The sequence below is a fragment of the Anser anser genome (genome assembly GCF_964211835.1).
Source record: "Anser anser genome assembly, chromosome: 16".
Taxonomy (NCBI): domain Eukaryota; kingdom Metazoa; phylum Chordata; class Aves; order Anseriformes; family Anatidae; genus Anser; species Anser anser.
The window spans coordinates 14,591,396-14,611,679 of NC_139737.1; the positions used below are offsets into that span (position 1 = coordinate 14,591,396).

Genomic DNA, 20,284 nt, shown 5'->3' on the forward strand with positions numbered 1-20,284 from the left:
CAGGGCCCTTTTGCTTTTATCCATTTATTGTCCTTCCCGTCCCGGTCAGGTGCGGGGGTACGAGGGGGCGGACGGCAGAGCGCAGCGGGCGAAGGCTCCTGCACCCTGCCAGCACCTCGAGACCTTCCTGGGGCCACCTCCTCTCGGCCCCGGCTGCGTGGGGCCAGCCCTGGGACACGTGTGCCACGGGGAAGAGCGGGGGCAGAGCCCACCCCGCAGCACCGGGGCTGGGCTTTGCCTGCAGGCAGCTTTCCCCCCATCACCCAAACTCCAGCCACATCCCGGCCTGGGGCTGGGAGCACCCCGGGTGCCTGGTTTGGAGATGCTCGGCGAGCTGTGGGCCACGGCTGAGCCCCAGCACCAACAGCCCTCGGCAGAGGCTGCAGGGGGACCCCCGGGCCCGCAGCAGGGACCCCTGTGCCCAGCACCAAGCCCGGCTGCCCCGTGCCCACTGGATCCGGCCCAAGGGCACCGCAGCAGCCTAGAGAGCACCTCACTCTGTTCCAGCCTGCTCCATTCTTTATTTATTTGATCCCTTTTGTTGCTTTGAGTAGCCTGTGTTTAACAAATTCTGCCTTCCTTTGTTTTTTCTGGCGCTTTATTTAATCACTGCCATTCTGTCGCTTTTTTCCCCATTTCCCCTCCCTCCCCCTTTGCCTGTTGCTCCCTACTTACCTGCTCGCTGGGGTTTCCATTGCGTCTCACCTCCAGCCAGACCCGGCTCAAATTCGGATGGCTCCAAAGGTATTTTGGCTCTCCGGCCTTTTTTCCAGCCAGGAGACCCCTCATTTCACAGCATCCCACATGCACGTGGGTGACCCTGGCACCGTGGAGATGCTGCTTGTCCCGGGGTGGCAGCGGGGCACCCCCGTGCCGGCAGCACTCCCAGGGCTGATTTTGGGCAGGTTGGGCTCTGCTGCCACCCTCCTGCCGCACGCCCTGGGGTCTCCGGGGGGTCTTTCTGTGTGCCAGGGTCCTGCTGCGGGGCTGGGTGCGGGTGCTGCTCGCTGCTGTCCCCCCCCGGGCTGGGCTTTGCTTGCTCGTCCCATGCCTTTAGGGACACGGGGACGCTGCCTGGAGGTAGGAGAGGGCACGGCCCAGGGGGGCTTGGGGGCTTTTTGGCTTCACACTGAGTGTGTTTTGGTTCTCTTGCAGGGAAGGTGACTGGTGGCTGGCTCATTCCCTCACTACAGGACAGACGGGCTACATCCCCAGTAACTATGTCGCGCCCTCAGACTCCATCCAGGCTGAAGAGTAATTGCCATCTTTTAGACAGTTTTTTAATTAAAAAAAAAAAAGCAATAGCAAAAAAAAAAAACACCACCCACCGAGCGCTTTTCCCTCTCTCCTGTCCCTCTCCTCCTGGGCAAAACCTGCAGGGGCCTCTGTTGTATTTCTTGGGGCTTTTGGTTTGGTTTGGTTTGGTTTGGTTTGGTTTGGTATCCAATCCACGTGCGTCTCCGCAGACTGTCCCCACCCGGCGGCACAGCCCACGGTGGGGGAATCCCACCCCTGGCAAGAGCTGGGGGTGCCCCAAGGGCTGCCCCTCCTTTGGGGAGGCTTTTGGAGCCCAGGTGCTGAGCGGTGCCCGCGGTCGGCGGCGCAGGATGGCTGCTCGCGAATCCAAGGGGCGCGCGGGCGCCCCGTGCTGAGCCTGTGGCTTCCCTCCCGCAGGTGGTATTTCGGGAAGATCACTCGCCGGGAGTCCGAGCGGCTGCTCCTCAACCCCGAAAACCCCCGGGGGACCTTCCTGGTGCGGGAGAGTGAGACCACGAAAGGTGAGCCCCAGCCGCGGGGACACGGGGTGCCCACCCTGCTGTGCTTCGTGCCGGCCCCAGCCTCCCTCCTCCCCTCCTTCCTCCGCGGAAAATGGGTCACGGCGCTGGGAACGGCCACGCCACCCTCAGCACCTGGGGACCCACGGGAGCATCCGTGTGGGTCCTTCAGCACTTGGCCACGCTCCCTGCTCCCCTGGCTTAGACGGGCAGGAGGAAGAGGAGCCTCACCCCGCGGGCAGGGGATGAGGCTCACGGTCACCAAACGGAGCCCCTGCGGCACGGAGAGCATCCTGCGCTCTGTTCCCCCGGTGCTGGTCCCCCAGGGAGCGGGTGCCAGCGTGCCGTGAAATCGCCGGCGACATTTCTGTGCCGTGGGAAACCGCGGTCACCTCTCAGCCTGAGGTGTTTCTGTTCAGTGCAGAGTGGGAGCCTGGTGCTGTCCCCTCTGTGCTCAGCGTCTGCCGTCAGGATTTGTGCCTCCGGGGTTTACTCCCTGTGCAGCGCCCAGCTGCTGCTTTGCTTTTTTTTCTTTTCTTTTCCTTTTTTCCCTTTTGTCCCCTTTCTGCCACATTCTTCTCCTGGCATCCAAGCTGGAGGCAGAGGTGTCCTGTTTTTACCCACCCCAGCACTAATGGTTTGCTCACCCATGTACCCACGGGCTTCCAAAACATCTTGGAATGGAACCAGCAGCACGTCCTCTCCCTGGATTTTTTCTGTTTTTGTTCTTTTTTTGTTTTTGTCCCACAAATACTTTTTTTTGTGTGTTTTTTTTTTTCCTACCACCTGCATAATGTCAAATTCTTGCTTGCGAGCAACCAGACAAAAGCAGTGATGAATTTTTAGGTCCTCCTTTCAGGTCTAATGATTCTCGATCCTTGTTTTGTGCTTCCTGATTGTGCGAGTTTGATCTCCGGAGTTTGACTGGCTGAGGATGCCGTTTCTTACCTGGAAACGTGCCTTAGTCTGGCTCCAAATGCACCTTTGGGGAAAGCTCCTCGATGTTTTTTTCTGCTTTGGTGCTTTGAATGTGGTGCTATTTGCTTTATTCCACTGGAAACAGCTCATGCAGGCAGCAGCGTGAACCTTCCCTTTTGCTCCTTGCGGCCCCATCCTTCCCCCATGTCCCTGCCCCTTTATTGCTGCATTCATCCCTGCACCTCGTGGTGCCTCTTGGCTGTTGCACCAGTTGTAAATGACAGATAAGAGGGGCTTTTTGGGGTAAAACCGGCAGCCTGCGTGCACCGTCCTGCTCCCCCCGCGGGGATCCGGTGCCCGCGCAGCCCCTGAGCTGCTGGGTTTTGCCCGCAGGCGCCTACTGCCTCTCGGTCTCCGACTTCGACAACGCCAAGGGGCTCAACGTGAAGCACTACAAGATCCGCAAGCTGGACAGCGGCGGCTTCTACATCACCTCGCGCACGCAGTTCGGCAGCCTGCAGCAGCTGGTGGCCTACTACTCCAGTGCGTACCCGGGGCCACGGCTCTGCCCCGTCCCGCGCGTGGCCAGACCCCCCTGCCCCACGTCCCAGGGGTCTGGGTGATGCCCAGGGCGCTGTGCCCGCACCAGGGGAGGTTTAGGTTGGGTGTCGGGAGGAATCTCTCCGTGTAGGGGGTGGTCAGGCTTTGGAACGGGCTGCCCAGGGAGGTGGTGGCGTTCCCATCCCCGGAGGTATTTAAGGGATGCGTGGATGTGGCTCTAAGGGACATGGTTTAGTGATGGGACGGTCGGACTTGGTGGTCCTGGAGGTCTTTTCCAACACGGATGTGCCCCTGCCGCAGGGAGCGGCTGCTGGAAGCCAGCACTGGCGTGGGGGTCCCCAAACCAGGCTGGGGGCACCCTGGTGAAAAACACAGCTTGGGTTTCAGAAAGGAGAAAGGGTCTGGGTACGGGTCCCCGAGGTGTTTTGCAAGGAAGGCGTCGCGTGCCTGAACGCCAGAGCATCACCCGCACGTTGTCCCCCGCTAGAACACGCCGATGGCCTGTGCCACCGTCTGACCACCGTCTGCCCCACATCCAAGCCCCAGACCCAAGGGCTCGCCAAGGATGCGTGGGAAATCCCCCGGGAATCGCTGCGGCTCGAGGTCAAGCTGGGGCAGGGCTGCTTCGGAGAGGTCTGGATGGGTAAGGACCAGTTCGGCCCCGTGTCCCCAGCGCAGCGTCCTCGCCCCATCTCCCAGCTGGGGGGAGCAGGCAGAGGACACGGCCCCATAAATATGTCCTCTGCTCCAGGGACCTGGAACGGCACCACCAGAGTGGCAATAAAGACGCTGAAACCCGGCACCATGTCCCCGGAGGCCTTCCTGCAGGAAGCCCAGGTGATGAAGAAGCTCCGGCACGAGAAGCTGGTTCAGCTCTACGCCGTGGTTTCAGAGGAGCCCATTTACATCGTCACCGAGTACATGAGCAAAGGTGAGCGCGGGAGGGACGCCGGCTGGCCCGGGGGGGTGACTCTGCTCTGCCGAAGGATGCTGACCGCTGTCTGCCTCGCAGGGAGCCTCCTGGACTTCCTGAAGGGAGAGATGGGCAAGTACCTGCGGCTGCCGCAGCTCGTGGATATGGCGGCTCAGGTGGGTTCGTGGTTCCCCTCCCAGTCCCGCGTCCCAGCTCCCGTCAGCTGGGTCGGGCCCGGCTGCAGAGCCGTCCCCCCTCGGGGAGCCCTCGTGTCCCCCCGGGAGCCTCAGTCCCCATGCCCTGCCCCGCAGATCGCATCTGGCATGGCCTACGTGGAGAGGATGAACTACGTTCACCGAGACCTCCGGGCGGCCAACATCCTCGTGGGGGAGAACCTGGTGTGCAAGGTGGCCGACTTCGGCCTGGCGCGCCTCATCGAGGACAACGAGTACACGGCCCGGCAAGGTGCGGGCGGGACGCGGGCGGTGGCCATGGCACGGTCCCCAGTCCCCGCAGGGTGTGCTGTGGTGTCCCCTGGGTCAGTCCCGCGGTGCCTCGCGTTGCGTGAGGAGGGCCTGGGGGCTGCGCGGGGGGGGAGCAGCCCCTGACCCTGCCTCCCCGCCCAGGTGCCAAGTTCCCCATCAAGTGGACGGCCCCCGAGGCGGCGCTGTACGGCAGGTTTACCATCAAGTCGGACGTCTGGTCCTTCGGCATCCTCCTGACCGAGCTGACCACCAAGGGCAGAGTGCCCTACCCAGGTGAGAGCTGGCGCCAGCTGGCACGGAGCCCCTCGCCCCCCGTGGGGTGGGCACGGTGCGGGGTCCGGCCCGGCCCCCGCTCAGCACCGCGGCCCCTCTCTCCTCAGGGATGGTGAACAGGGAGGTGCTGGACCAGGTGGAGCGGGGCTACCGCATGCCCTGCCCGCCCGAGTGCCCCGAATCGCTGCACGACCTCATGTGCCAGTGCTGGAGGAAGGACCCCGAGGAGCGGCCCACCTTCGAGTACTTGCAGGCCTTCCTGGAGGACTACTTCACCTCGACAGAGCCCCAGTACCAGCCCGGCGAGAACCTATAGACCTGGAGCTCCTCCTGGCACCGGAGACCTCGCCGCGGGGCGCGGAGGGTCGGCCTCCCCGCCGAGGGGGCCGTTTTTGCGCAGCAGCCCTGGAGCGGGACGGGGCATCGCCTCTGGTTGCGGCCAGGGGAGGTGCCGGGTGCCCCGTCGCTCGTTAAGACTGCTGGGCCCTGATTAACGAAGGGGCGAGAGGAGCCCAAGGGTGCTGGCACCGGCTCAGGAGGGCAAGCGGGGCAGCGGGCTGGCGGGGCATCACCCTCCCCCCCCCCCCCCCCCCCCAAGAGGCTTGGCTTTTGGGAGGCTTTTTCCCCAGAGAAACTGGGGGACAGCACCTCCTGCCCCGGACATGTGGCCACAGCTTCTTGCACCCTCCCTAGTTTAAAATCACCACGACTTTCCCTACCCCTTCGCCCACCCTTTTTGCTCTGGTTTGCCCAAAGGTGTTCACAGAGACGTTTTGCTGTGGGGAAGGCACACGCCAGCGCTGGTTTGGACTGGGATGCAGCTGGAGAGCAGACGTTGCGAGGCACCAGGCCCCACGATCCCGCAGGCCCGTGGTGCCAACGGGACGCTGGCCTTGAGGCTCCTTCCTCCAGTGCCTGCCCGTCCTCGTGCCGGGAGTGGGACCTGGCCCTGCTCGGGGCCCCACTGCCCGCCCCGTCCCGTGGGACCTCCTGGGCACACAGTCGAGTCTTCCAGCCGTGCCTGTCCCCCGCAGGGCACCACCTCGTCGCTTCTGGGATCGGCATCGAGGGGGGGACCCCACGGAGCCCTCGCCTGGCCCCCTGCAGCCCCCCCAGGGCTTCTCCACCCAACGCTGCGCCTCTCCTGGCCACCAACCCCAAATCGAGACCACGGGGCTGGGGCACACGACAGAGGCGGCCACTCGGGCTGTGGGAGCATTTTGGGGGGAAATACTCGTTTTTTGCAACGCGGTTGTCCACTGGTACGTTTCTAGCTGCCTTCCCCGCTCCTGCTGCCACCACCCCCTGGGGCTGGGCTGCTGGGGAGCGTTGTGCCGCGCAGATGTCTGCAGGCTCACTGGCTCGCTCCCCAAGCCCTTGGCTGTGTTTCGGAGGTCACTGCTTACCCGTGCCCAGCTTTGCCCCCCCGTTGTCCCCACCAGGCTGAACCCCTGGGGCCGCGCACAGCCCCGGCGCCCACCTTGTACATAGCCCCCGCGCGCCCCCCACCAGCCGGCCAGGTTGCATGTGGTTTCGTTTTCCTCCTGCCGTCACGCCGACGTCTCTGTCTGCATTTGTCCCTAAGCAGAACCCCTCACTGTCCTGGCGTGCGAGGCAGCAGCAGTCAGCACCCCTGTCCCGAGCACCCTCAGTGCCAAAAATGCTGGTGGGCTGGGTCGCTGGTGTGCAGCAGAGGGATGCTCGGGGCGTGCGCCCCGCAGCCTGCTCTCAGCCTGGGTATTTCATCCAGGAGCTCGGTGGTGGTTTGTGGCACCCGCCGGCTCCTGCGGCTCTGCCTCGGTGGCCCAGCACCCATGGAAAACCAGGCGAGGAAGGTGCTGGGGCCGCACGCTGCACCGGGGGGAGATGCTCCTGCCCCTTGCCCCCGCAGGAGCAGGGCAGAGCCGTCGCTGCCTCCCGCTCGCTCCCACAGCTCCCCAGCGTCTTATTTATTGAACAAGTTCTGGCTTGGTGGCCCCTTTTTAATAGTAAAGCCTTCAAACGTGGCACAAATAGAGAGATCCTGCCTTTGGCTTGGAGAACAGCAACTGTTTTAATGGATTTTTTTAAAACCACCTTGGGACTCGGAGCCTCTCCTTCCCCCAGCGCCTTTGCTGTCTGCATTCGTGCAGGGACCGTCGCGCCCTGAGGTCTTTTAGTTCCTGGTCTCGTGGCCATTTGGCTGATGGGTCCCAGAGAAGCCCCTTAGTGCTACGAGGGGCAGCCTGTGCCATAACCACGGGAGGGACACAGAATCCCCGTCCCCGGGAGAAGGCTCCTAAATCTCTAAATCAATGTGCAGAAGGCGGATTGGACCCACGAGCTGGGGAGAGAGAAGGCGAATGCACGTGTTAACGCGTGACCTTTTGTTTTCTTTAGCACGGACAGGTTCTCGTGAGGGAACAGCAGGGCCGGGGTGCTCCCAACCCAGTTGTTTCATTCCCTGGCACGGCGGAGCAATAACGCCCCGGCAGCGTCAGCACCGCCCTGGGCTTTCTTCCCTGCCCCGGGGGTTTGACGACAGGGAGAGGCTGGGGACTTTTCATGGCAGAAGGCAGTGAAACAACCCAGGAGGAGCACGGCGCGGGGCTGGGGATGTGTGTCTGTGTGTCCGTCTACGTGTCCATCCATCTGACCGCGTGTGCAGGGCGTTAGGCGGGACCTGGGGTCCCTGCAGTCCCTGCTGCGGCTGGCCTCAACAGAGGCCACGCAGGCTCAGAGCCTCCCCTCCATCACCCTCCTGGTCTGCCAATTTGTTTTCAAAGCCAGTAATTTAGAGGGGAATCCCCCCTACCCCGCGATGCTCCTTGGCATGGATGCGATGGGCCAATAACCCCGTACAAGGTATTTTCTGCTGGTGTAATTTTTTTTTTTAAATAGCATTTTTGTAAGATCTCCAGACGAGACTATGCAGAGAACATGTGGATCTGGTTCTCTCTCCCCAGCTCCCCCTCCTCCCCACCTGCCTTTTTCAGTGTCGAAGTAAAAATATTTAGCTTTTTTTTTTTTTGGATAATAATAAAACTTTGGAAAAACCTGAAAATGTCCAGCTTTGTGGGTGGTGGGGGGCGGAGATGCTTTGAAACTCTAATGTTGTTGTAAATACTTTGCAATTTGATAATTAAATACAAACAGACCTCACCAAAAAAAAAAAAAAAAGTGTAGCTCATGTATGAGAGGGCTTCTTGGGATCCCTGGTAAGGGGTCGGCGGTCACCGGAGCGAGTACAACTTCTCTGTATGGCTCCGGGTGTTTTGGGGGGCTTTTTCCGTCCGATGTGCCTCAGATTCGGTGCGCAGCCATGCAGGGTGCTGTGCGCCTCTTGGGGTTGGGATTGGGCTCGGGGGGGACCAGAGCTGCCTCCAGCAAGGGGAACCTTTTCCATCACATCCCTCCTGCTCTGACAGAGCTCCAAATGCACCCCTGGGTAATGGCCAGCACAATCTATACCTTTATATTCACTTATAGACCACTGATTCACATAAGTTGCATAGAATTGCACACAGCAAGCATGGCTGGTGGTGCTGGGGGAGCTCCCAGGGGAGGCAGGGGCTGCAGGGGCTGTGCTGGGATGGCAGCCGGCTCCTCTCCCGCAGCCATCCATCCTAAATCCTTTTCTGCATGGGGCCGTGCGGGTGGCAGAGCCCGGGCTGGGGAGGGAAGGCTCCTCTCTGCAGCCTGCTGGATCAGTGGGCTGGCAAGGAGCAGGCTCACTTCATTAGGGTAATTAGTGGGTGCTGATTGGGATCCCTCAGCTGGTGATTAACTAATTGATTTGTACCAGTGGTGTGGTGGGAATAGGCTCTTAGAAAGCAGGGCTGTGGCTGAGCCTCAGCGGTGTGGGGAGGTTTTGGTGCCCTGAAATCCGTGTGCTGCGCTTCTGCTCTGCTGCCGCGGTGCTCTCCTTGGGCCGGTGAGTGAGTGCCGTGTCGTCTTTGGTGCCTAATGCTTTGTGTTTTACTTCTCCTCAAAGCAATTAAGCGATTGAGGGAGTGTCTGGTGCTGGTGAGCCCCCTGTCTGGGTTGGGGGGGGGTAGGCTGAAGCTGCTGCAGCCCTGAGGTCTGTCCCTGGAGGGGCAGAGGCTTGCTGGGCTGGGAGGTGAGGAGGAGCCCCCACCACGCGTCCCCATCCTGAGCCGGGCAGATGTGCCTGGGGATTATACCGCTTGCTTCCTTTAACAGATGTAATCTTGCTGTTTGCTTTGTGCTCTCGCCTTGCCTTGTAAGCCGGGGAGAGGGCTCGGGCGCTGGTAGGGGGCTGCAGAGGGCTGGGCTGCTCCTGCTGGGGGGGCTGCTGGAACGGAAAGGATGAGCTGTTGCTTGCCCTGAGCACCCCCTTAATTTTCCCCGAAGTGTATCAAGTCCCAGCTCTTGATCCGGGCTGCAAGAGGGTGAAGGTGGAAAACATTGTGGTTTTGTCCTGGCGCTGGGGTCCTGCTGGCTGTGTTGTTCCAGCACCTGCCGTGGCGGCGGCGAGCCCGTCCTCCCTCATCCCGCTGCCTGTTTGCTCGGCGAAGCCCTCTTGCCGAGGGTTAATCTCTGGGCTCCTGAGACAGGCTGAAGTCCTTACCCGCCGCACTTAGCTCCTGCCAGCCGCCGAGGGCGAGGAAAATGCCCCTTCCATGCAAGGAGCAAGAGGCAGAGCGAGAGCAAAGGGCGCAGGCAGGGGAAGGGCTGGCCCAGAGCGATGCTGGCGGCTGCCCGGGTTCAGCAGGGCTTGGGCCAGCCCAGGGCTGGTGGGAGCAGGCGAGAGGTGTGGAAGGGGGGCGCAGGGAGAGAAGCCCCCGGTCCCGAGGCTGAAGCGGGGAGCCCGAGGTGCGGCCAGCCCTGCTGCGGCTCTGATTTCTGGGATCTGAGCATGGGTTGGCGTTTGTTCTTTTCTCCTTCCCCTGACCCTGCAGCGCCACTGATCTGTTACGTGACCTAGAAAAGAAAACGATCCCCTTCCAATGGAGAGGCAAAGGAATAGCTCAAGGCTCCTGCTCCCCGCAGCCAGGGAGCGCGAGGCAGATGGGCAATTTCCAAAGCAAGGCGATGAGGCTTGCTCTGCGCCAGATCCCTCCCAGGCAGTGCCTGGGCTCGGTAGGACGCGGCACCACGCAGCGGTTGCTCTCAGCCCCTCCGCTTCCACTGCCCCCGGTGCAGCAGGGACCCCCCGGGTGACAGAGCCACCGCACTGGGGGACAGCTCCTGGCGAGCGGGGCCAGCGTCTGTCACATCTCCTTTGCAGAGGAGCCGGTACCGCGGCTGTGTGGGCTCAGCCCAGTTTGTGGTGCGCAGGCAGGGAAGCCCTGATGCTGCTCTCCAAAAGCTGTCGGGTTTGACCTGTTCTGCAGTTGCAGGCTGGTTTTTCACGGTCTCTTTACAGAGGGTGAGCTGGGGATCGGGGCATTAGCATGGGATGTGAGACCTGGTTGGCTTCCTCGCCCTGCCTGAGGCTTTCTGTCTGACCGTGATGAAGTTACTTTAATTTTCTATCATGAAGATTGTATCTCGGCGCACTGAGAAGTGGCAGATAGTGCCCCGGTGAGGGCAATGTGCATATCAAAGAGCGCTCTTAACTGCGTTTGGGGTGGGAGTGCTGATTTCCTACGCATCGGTTTGAGATCTCTCCCGTCACTGCACCGGCAGCTTCCCCCTTTTGAAGTGCTTCTCTCTCCAGGTCAGGCCTGGCGGAAGGGGAAGCCCGCAGCCCTGTCCTGGGCTGGGCTGGATGTACGAAGCCAGGGCTTGCCCTCACCCAGGGCTGTCTGCCTTTGTGGCTAGGACTTATTTAAATTGCAGTAGAGCGCATCTTGGCTCATTAGCAACTAAAATATAGCTTTAAACTGACTGCATTAGCTTAAATAATAAAAAAAAAATCCTTTTAGCTTAAATAAATAAAACTTAAATGTTGTTCAGAGTGCAGACAACTGTGTTGCCATAGCTTGCAAATGAGAGGACTTCCTTTTTCCCTTCTATTTTTATTTACACTGTAGCTAGCATGGCAGCTCTTGGGGTTCCCCTCAGCCCCACAGGTGATGGGGCTGCCACCCCTCATCCTGAGGATGTCACGCTTGGGTTTTTTGGACGTGTAAACACTGATATGCCTTGAACTTTCCAATTCGGGCTTGGTGTCCAGGGCTCTGGAGCGAGGGTGGACGTGCAGCAGCTGGGTCCCAGCCCAGCCTGTGCCCACGGCAAGGGGACAGTGCTGGGGGGACGCCGCGGGACAGGCTCAGGGGCACGTGCCTGGCTCTCACGGTGCTGGCGTTGGGATTAGCAGGAGTTGGGATTAGCAGGACTTCAGAACACAGCTCTGGGGTTTGGTTCCTTGGTAAGGGAACGGTGAGGATCTGTCACACGAATACAGACACAACCAGAAGCCTCCGCCTGTGCTGTGTGCAAAGCGAGCTTGTTTTAGGGACTGCCTGCACGTTTCTCAGCCTGCCCTGGGTTAGGTTAAACTGGTAATGCAGTCGGTACTGGGAGCTACAGGGCTGACAGGCTCTGCATCCTGCTAGAGACTGGGATTATAGCGCTGGGAACAAAACAATACAGAGCTGCATGATTGCTGGGCTGAGGCATCTGCAATGAGCAGCGAACGCATCATGCTGGGCAGGAGTCCATAGACCAAAGTTTATAAAGCTTTATTAAACATTTTGAACAGCTGTGCAATGAACAAACAATACTCGGGAAGTTTCACAACCTCATAGCTCGAACTTCCTCGGGACAGCAGCAGCCACTTGTGCTGCTCTCCCCTACGGGACTCGTAGACTGAAGTAAGGATGAACAGATGGCGAACGAGAGGGAACCCTTTGACAGTGCAGCGACAGTACTTTGTGTTAACCCCCACGGTTGCTCACAAGCAAACCCTTGCCCCAAGGAAGGCTCCCCCGAGAGCCGCTGCTGCAGGCAGCAATGAGTGCAGAGCTCTCAGCAGCGGCTGTGTAAGAGCAACCCGCTACCACCCAGCCCTGACATCCTTCTGCCAGGGGAGATGGAGGCACCGGGCGCCCCTCTGGCCTCTCCTTCCCCACTGCATAGCACCAGCATCCTCTGTCACCCCTGGCCTGAGAACAGTCACCAAAAGCAGCTGAAGCAGCCACTGCTCCAAGCTACGCCTCCACCTCGGGACCCTCTCCTGCCCTGCCCGCACCCAGCCTTCTGGGCTAGCGGCGAGCTCTGTGGGGTGAGGCTCGTGGCGCCCATGAAAACCCCATGTCTTGCAGCATAGCAGTTTTTTTTATCCCAACAGTCAATACCTCAGTAAACCCTGGAAATCTAGCAGGGGAAGAGGCAGTCTCGGCTGCCTGTGAGGCTTTATAAAAGCAGCAGCACAACTGAGGCTCTCAGGCTATGATCTCGGAGCGTAAGTAGTTCAGAAAGCACTTGGGCAGTGCGCGCATCTCTTTGGCAGGCTGAGCGGGAGGAGATGACTCAACTGCCTCTGGCTCCAGCAGCTTTTTGCCAAGTGCATCTGCGAGCTGTCGAGCTTTCCCTTGATCAGCAAGGTGGGAAGGCTGGCTCCCCACAAACAGAAAGCCGGAGAGGATCCTGTAGCTACTTGAGCAGAATCAGAGGGCCGGGAGCCCCGAGTTAGACCACCGTGGCCTAATGCAGATGAGTGCCACGCAGCTCCGCCACCGTGCAACAGCTGGACAGAGGCCAAACAGCTCTTTCCTCCACCAGCTCTCAGTTAGGAGGGCTGGTGCCCGTTCCCAGTGATATGGGAAGGGGAAAAAGAAAAAAAGATCTCTGCTTCTAAAAAAGCAGGTGGTGCTGCCAGAGTTCACACAGTAAACAAGTCAAATTTCACAGGCAGAGTGGGAGGGCTGGTCAGGAATTTACCACTCTAGTCCACACACACATATCACAGGAAACAGGCTGTTTTTACTCCAGTCACATGCCTAGCACCCCCTCCCCTCCTCCCTAGCCCCCCCTTTTTTTTAAAAAAAGCAAAACCAGAGCTGTCAGCAGACTGGAAGATTATCGTTCTCTAGGTGCCCACGATGCTGGGATCATGAGCTGATTCCGGCAACTGGGATCCTGTGCAGTGATACAAGAAGCAGTTCCCCCAGCAGCTGTAGCAGATGAGGAACAGAGCTGCCAGGAAGACCAAGGCACAAATCGTGCAAGGTTTCCGTTCCAGGAGGAAACTGAGCAGGTAGAAGCCCATGAACATTGAGTGACTGAACCACAGCGCTGGGTTGAGGGGCTTGGGTATGAGCAGGACAGGCAGCAGCCACTGAAGGCAGTACATGGTGTCCGGCTGGCCGGGGCCCTGTGGCAACAGCAGTCAGATGCGCTCCCAACAGTCTTCAGCAGCTCCTCCCGTGGGCTGTTCTGTAGGGATGTAAAATGTCAGACCGTCAGAGATGCTCAGCAAACAGACCAACAGCAGTTCTTCCACAGTTCACACATTCCCAAGCATCAGATGCTGGTGCTCAGACCCCTAATGCTAAATTCTGGGGACTCGGAGCTGGTGTCAACTTCCCTGCTCCCTGAGGGAGAAGCTGGGGACGCGACTACCTATTGCTGATACAGCAGTGTATGCTCTGCATGCTTTGTTTCTCGGGCTCTCACCCTGGCTAATGGTCCTGAGACCCTTTTCTTTATAGTGCAGGAAAAGAAAGGTGGAGGGGGGAGCAACAGAAAAGGAAACAAGCTGCCTTCCCACACGTGTGCTTCTACAAGGCTGTCCAAAGTCTTGAGTGATGGTATAAACGTGCAACTGAGAGGTAAACTCACAGGTGGTACAAAGGAAGAAGTGGAAGACAAAAATGGCTGGTTCAGTGTTCAGCCACGCTTCTAGGAAGCGTTAAGCACACAAACTGCCTCCTCCCCAGGCACAGACCCACTGCGGTCTGCCAGTGGGACAGAAAAAAATCTGAACTCCACCCGTAGCTGCCCGGGGGAGCCCCAACAGCGTCCATGCTGCTGAACAAAGGAGAGGACAGTCCCTGCTTAAGGGATTTACAATCCTTGCCAATCAGCTAAAGGCAGATAAGACAAAGCATGCGAATGGATCAAAGGGGGGGGACAGTCTCAAAACGGCAATTTTCATGAGTGCTGTAAACACAGGATTTCCTTACTTGGATTATTGCAAAACCCTGTGGAAGCAGCGAGCTTCAAGGGCTTCTCTGACCAGGGATGGCAGCGCACTAGAGGTCCAGAAAATACCCTTCTATCTTTAGCAACTAGATCAACTACACTGTGGTTTTTTTTCTAAGCCAAACGTCTTCAAGTATTTTAGAGGGTTTTAAAAATAATAAATGCCTTACAGGTGTTGAAAGAGGGCAGAAGAATGGAGTTTAGCAGTCTGGGATAGCAATAGCCGGTCAGGCTAGGAGATGTCAGTATCGTTGGGGAGAATAACTGATAAAGACTTCCCTCAGTTTGTGGAACAACTCCTAGCTTGCTGCCCCAAAAAGGCAAAAGCACACAGGGGAATGCTGCAAGAGGGACCAGCTTGGAAAGTGTCCCCTGCTGTCCTGCTGTCCTGCAGCACATCATGGGGACACGCGGCTGCTAGCCAAGACAGGAAGACGGGCAGGAGGACAGCCCCAGCCTTGCAAAACGCCACAGCCTCACCCCAACTAACCACAGCCTGGCCAGGACAGCTCTTTTTGCAGCGATCCTTTTATCTGAAAATACTCATCTGCGAGGTATGCTGTCAGAAGGACGAAGGGCTGAGCTGAGCCTGTTCGGATTAGGACTGGGGGGCGGGAAGGTTAGTAGGATGAAGGAGTGAGAAAGTAAATAAACAGCACATTCCTCCGGCTCCTGCTGGCAGGAGAAGGGATTTCCTGGCTAAGGGGGAGAGAAGGAGGGACTGAACAGAAAGGCCAAGAGAAAACCACAAACGGTTCCCTTCCAAAAAACCACCGAGGTCAGGCCCGTGTCTCACAGCTCGGTAAGCTCCCTGGTACCCACCAGCTCTGGTGTTGGGAGCAGGAAGCACGCTGCCACCGCTGTGTTCCTAGCAGCAGGATCTATCTTAATGTTAGTGAAAGAGAATGCAGGCCAAAAGCTCCACCAGGGCAAACAGATTAAGAGTATTTGGGGAGAGTATGTTGTGTTGGCTGTCCTGCAAGAGAGTGTTCTCCAGCAGAGAGGACAGCTGGGGTTCAATTAGGCAGCAAGAGGAATAACGAAGTTATTTTACACGGCAATACGGCTGAGGTTAAAGGAATAAAATCCCAGGGTTAATCCCATCTCATGCAGCTCACATCTTTAAGGGCAAGTCTTGAGTTTCCCTCATCTGTGAACAGATGATTTAGGAATAATGATCGCTCACTCCACAGCCAAACATGCTGTCTGCTAGCCTCTGTGCATCACCGACCTGTTTCTGGAGTACGGGTGCTGCTGAAGCATTAGGTAACTTCTCCAAGGGGAAGTATTCAGAGAAAAGATTTAACAGATACGGAATTGAACCACTCCCCCCAATCTCTTAGTTCCTGTCCTGCTTAGGCAAAGATGACACGGCGCTGAATACAACCAGGCTGTACTAAATCAGCGGTGTGGCCAGCTTAATCCTTCTGAGTGTTCTCTACTTGACGTTTCCTGTAGCCTCCCTCCCAAGTGCCTTGAACACTGTGCAGGGCAAACATGAACATCGCAAACGCTGCGGCTAAATCCAGCCCTGACATCATGTCAGCTCGGCTCCTCTTGCTGCACTTGTGCTGCAGTCTTCAGGTCACCCACTCCTAAAGCCTTAGTGTTAAGTGCCTACAGACAACTGCTCCGGGCTCTTGGTCTCCGCAGTAAAGGATGGGTAAGAAAATCAGCCTAAGACAATGTGCCTGGCATTAGAGTACAAACTCTGGAATCTTCTAGGCCTGTTGTCATAAATACCTCAGATGTAGCAGTGCTACAACTACTGAGCCTTCAGCTCCCAAACTCTGCAGTTGATTACATTTCATGAGTGTAATTAAAACTCGGGACAGCTGCACTGAACTCCACGGCCTGGCCTTCTCATCACGGCACAGACTCCTTCCTACAAACACCGCTCTCAGAACAAGTTACCCATTTTTAAATATTGGTATTTTCTGGAAGAGCCAGTTGCTCGTGGCAATCAATAAAACCACTCTGCAGAATAAGGAAACATTTAATAGTGGTTATTTTTACTGTGAAGTTTCTATGGCAGTGCCCTTCACTCTGCAAACCTCTCAGACTTCTAACAAACGCAGATGTTTGAACAGTTAAGTCTTGTATCCGTAGTAAGCTCTATTTTCCTCTGCCCCTTAACTACCCACCAGTTAAAGGCTGAAAACCTGTTGCCTGTGTGATCTAGCAGATCTTAGATAAGGTAACCTCTGCTTGGGAATCCTGCAGCTCTGTGTTCCTCAAGATGCGTTCTCTTCCTTGCTCTTTGCTGGAGATCCCTTTATGCAGCTGGCAATGAGTGTTCTCTTTCCGAGCTCTTGATCCTCACGCCGCAGAGGCCTTCCTACGGCGAAGCCGTGTCTCCCACGGTCAGCCCTTTAGGGAAATATCACTCTCCTTAGCACCCGGGATAGGAAGTCCCTTCCTGAAGCTGTAATAACGTGCAGCTTTGCCTAGATGCTCGAGCAATAATCTGCAGGTGAAACTTGCAAATGAGACGTTCCTCCCTTGTTTCCTTTGTCCCCTCCTCGTGATCCAAGCAAAAGATTACCGCGTGTCCCGGAGCCAGCAACTACCTGTCAGCCAGCAGCGCCTCCGCGAGCTCCCTGTTTCACAACCGCATCCTGCTTTTCCCCAACCAGTTGCTCCTGTTCTCCCCTGCCGATCTGACTCATCCTGTTCCTCAGCCGGCCTGCTGTCCCGCTCCCCTCAGGAGTGCTCGAGTCATCTGACTTGGCAGCCGCTCGTGTTTACCAGCCAGTTCCTCTCCGTCGCACCACCGCTGCCTCCTCTCGCTCCTCCGCAGCTACTCGGCCACTCCAAAGGTGCTCGGAGCCCCCTCGGCGGCGGAGCACGTGCTGCTCCCGCTGTCCTGCCCGCAGCCAGCGCTCTGCAGCTCCCCTCTGATCTCCCCGCGCTGCCGGAGCCTCCCTGCCAGCTCCTGCAGGCAGGGGAGCAGCGTGGGGAGTTCCCTGCACGCCCCGGCAGTAAGCGAACAGCAGTGCTCTTCCACACGCCTATTAATCGGTTCCCACCGTGCCCACGGTCCTTCCGCCTCCCTCCCGAGACCGTTCAGAAGCAGCAGGTGGGACTGGCATGCGATCGCGGGGAGGGTTTCCAAACTCCCCCGCAGGCGTAGCGGCACACCTTTCCCACCCAGAAACAAAACTTTAATTAGGACAAGTCAAAAGCGGGGAGCCCGGCACAGGTCTCGTGTTTCGCAATGGCTCATTCACCTTTACAACGCAGCCATCTGAGCAGCCAGCAAGCTGTCCCTTGGTATTCTCCGAGCCAGTTCAGCACTCAGAAGGATGAGAAGTGCTCGCACACCACAGGCTCGCCGCATCAGGATGCCAACACCAAGTTTATATGTTTCTCAAGAATGCCCCAAGTCCTTAACAATCCATTTGCCCTGACAGGACAGAATAATCAGCTGGCTTTCGCTAATCACTCAGAGGTACTTAAAAGGTAAGCTTGTTCAGACCTCAGAGGCAGCTGTTAAGCCAGTGGCGTCCCCGAGGAAGGCAAAACTTGCACATGCTACACAAACCGGCCACCCAGAGTCGCAACAGAAGGCTGAACAACTCCTTTTTGTGTGTGGTGATGCCAATCTCCCCATCTCCCAGAAGCCCAAGTTCCTGCTTGGGAGTTAAAAGCCACTTGCCTGGACAAAAATCTCTCAAGTTAAATAGCGCGGTGTACTTACAGCGTGCCTCGGGGCCTTGCACCCGGTTTCTTATGTATAAGGCTTGCCTATGCCGTAGTTTGCTTAAAACAGTTTAAATCAAGGACCTTGTCAGAGCCACAGAGCTCTCTGTGTGGGCAGAGCTTCCTGCTGCCTGCGTGTGCTTGAAGCCAACTCTCAAATACTGCGTAGTGTCCAAAATAGCTGTTAAACACACAACATCCAAAGCACTGGGGGAAAAAAAGAGGTGAAAGAGCTATCAAGTGACAAGGGTGTTTGGTTGGTTTTGTAGCTAAAAAGGCAAAAAAAAAAAACATCGGTGCACTAGCTTTCTAGGTGCCAGCCCTCAAAAAAACCAAAACCACAAACGAAACAACTAAGGACCATAACTGTTCAAACTTTTAAGTCTTATTTGCAGTAACAGGGTTTTAACTTCAGCTTTTATTTTAGTCATTGCCACTATTTTCTGCGTTTTTTTTTTTAAAAGGCTTATTCTGCCAGAGTGACTCAGCTGGAAAAAGTGAGCCTCCAACTTTTGGCAAAGGCTTTATGCCATTCTTTGATAAGTTCATGCCTTGGAACGCTTGATGGAGACTCAGAAATGGTGCAATACAGTTGCAAACCCTTTCCAAAAGGGCAGCAATTCCTTGACTAATCAAGCCCCGGGGGTTGCAAAGTGTTTTGGTTTCTCAAGCTAGGGACAATCCAGAGCAACACTCCTTCCATGAAAAGCGGAGGCGTTCTGTGGAACCACTCTTTACCATTTTCACAGCTGCTCTCTGAGCTGTGTTACTCCGACTGGGGAATCGATCAGCTGGTCTCCAGAGTCAGCACAGCGTCCTGCCCCGTTTGGATTACTGCACGCTCGGCACCAGAGCCGACGAACCTCTGTCTGTGAGCGAGAGGGCAGCGGCACTACCTGTGTTTCTCAGATGTAAATCCCAGGAGCAGAGCCTTAAGTCAGTCAGCTCTACAGCACAAAGACGTAAACACTGACAGCTGTCCTATGGAGTGTCGCTCTTTTCCTTTGTACTAATTTCTTAATTCTCAGTGGCCCTCATTTTTCACCCCTGCCCTTTGCATAACTGGCAGGGACTGCAAATTACAGACCCGTTCCAAGTTCTCTGAAAAAAAGTTTTGAGCTTTAATTTGGATCTCTTACTACCTTTCCTGTTGTTGTGTTCATGCTGCGTTAGCGTGAGTACAGCCTGACAAAGCCCAGGTTTCTGCCTGTCAAGCAGAGGCAAAACAAATGACTGGTTAGGGTTTTGGGGTTGTGACATACGGGTCGGAAAGGCAGGAGGTATTCCGAAGTGACAGCGTTTGTAAAATTGGTTATGCTTTGGGCTAACGGAGTTCAGGGTATTGTAGACTGCACCTGAGGGCCTCCTATGTAACACCGTGCCGTACCTACGCGCTCGTGACACCGCTCCGCAGCCGGCTCAGGGTCCTGCGGCGGGGCCCTGCTGCCTGCTGGCCACGGGGGTGGCCGGGGGCTGCTCCTGGTGGCGGTGCGAGGTGCGAGCCTTCAGAGGGGAGAGAGGCCGGGGGGACAAGGCCAGGAGTTACGTGGTGGCGGTGAGCCGAGCGCACTGCCCTGACTGTGGCCAGAAATGGGCCGGGTTAGGGCCGTGGCACCCCAAACATGCTGGTTTGGGGCCGTGGCACCCCAAATGTGCTGGTTTAGGGCCGTGGTACCCCAAATGGGCCGGTCTATGGCCGTGGCGCCCCAAACGTGCCGGGTTAGGGCCGTGGCGCCCCAAACGTGCCGGGTCAGGGCCGTGACTCCCGCAGCCCGGCTCAGCCGCCCCCCCCCCCAGACGGCCCCGCACGGCGCCCCCCGGTGCTCGGCGCCGCTCAGCCCCCCCCTCAGCCCCGTACTCACGGCGCGGCGCCTCCTTCCTCCTCCTCCTCCTCCTCAGGCCGCCGGGCCGGGCCGCCCGCGCACGCCGCGCCCCGCGGAGGGCCGAGGCCGGAGGAGCGCCGGGAGCCGCCTCAGAGCCCGCCGGGCCCCGCCGCCCCCCGCCCGCCCTGCCCGGCCCCGGCAGCGGGGCCGCTCCGTCCGGCGGGGCGCGCACTGCGCCTGCGCGGCCACGGCCCGACCGGGAAGGGGGGGGAGCGCGCCTGCGCGGCCCCGGCGGATGGGGAAGGGGCAGTGCGCGTGCGCGGGGCGTGCGCGGCGGCGCCGCCACGCGGGAGCGCGCCTGGGCTGGGTGGCCTTGGGGGGGGGGGGCGGGGTATGGGGTAGGGGGGTGGGGGGTGTATGGGGGCTATGGGGTGTGGGGGTGCGGGGGGCTATGGGGGGTTTGGGATCGCTGTAGGGCAGCGGGCGGCTCGGGGAGGCTGCGGCTGTCCCTGGGAGCGTGGGGGGGTCCTGGGGGCTGTGTCCGCACAGCTCCTGCTTGGGCTCACTGAGGCGCAGAGGCCGAACAGCCCTCCCAGGTCACCCGGCCCGGCCGTCCCCCTGCCGCCGCCACCCGCTGACCCGCGTCCCCAGGCACCGCGTCCACCCTGCCCCCTGAACGCCCCCAGGGACGGCGTCGCCACCACCGCCCTGGGCAACCCATCCCAACGCCCGACCGCTCTT

At 58.3% G+C, this 20,284-nt stretch overlaps 2 protein-coding genes across 5 annotated transcripts in view; one reads left to right on the top strand and one right to left on the bottom strand.

Moving 5' to 3' along the window:
* Positions 1-7,968, top strand: part of SRC (SRC proto-oncogene, non-receptor tyrosine kinase) — a 30,978-nt gene extending 23,010 nt beyond the window's left edge. For all 4 annotated transcript variants that reach the window (XM_083801540.1, XM_083801538.1, XM_083801537.1 and 1 more), the window contains 9 exons: positions 1,156-1,254; positions 1,675-1,778; positions 3,087-3,236; positions 3,742-3,897; positions 4,006-4,185; positions 4,267-4,343; positions 4,479-4,632; positions 4,794-4,925; positions 5,033-7,968. In XM_083801540.1, coding sequence (XP_083657666.1) covers positions 1,156-1,254; positions 1,675-1,778; positions 3,087-3,236; positions 3,742-3,897; positions 4,006-4,185; positions 4,267-4,343; positions 4,479-4,632; positions 4,794-4,925; positions 5,033-5,241 — 1,261 coding nt within the window. In that variant the 3' untranslated portion in view covers positions 5,242-7,968. The remainder of the gene's footprint in view (positions 1-1,155; positions 1,255-1,674; positions 1,779-3,086; positions 3,237-3,741; positions 3,898-4,005; positions 4,186-4,266; positions 4,344-4,478; positions 4,633-4,793; positions 4,926-5,032) is intronic.
* A 3,570-nt stretch (positions 7,969-11,538) lies between these two features.
* BLCAP (BLCAP apoptosis inducing factor) lies at positions 11,539-19,757 on the bottom strand. Its single transcript, XM_083801543.1, has 2 exons — positions 19,583-19,757; positions 11,539-13,250 (listed from the first exon to the last, which is right to left on the bottom strand). Exon 2 carries the CDS (start codon positions 13,165-13,167, stop codon positions 12,904-12,906), a length of 264 nt encoding a protein of 87 aa, XP_083657669.1. The 5' UTR covers positions 13,168-13,250; positions 19,583-19,757; the 3' UTR covers positions 11,539-12,903.
* Between the last annotated feature and the right edge of the window lie 527 nt (positions 19,758-20,284).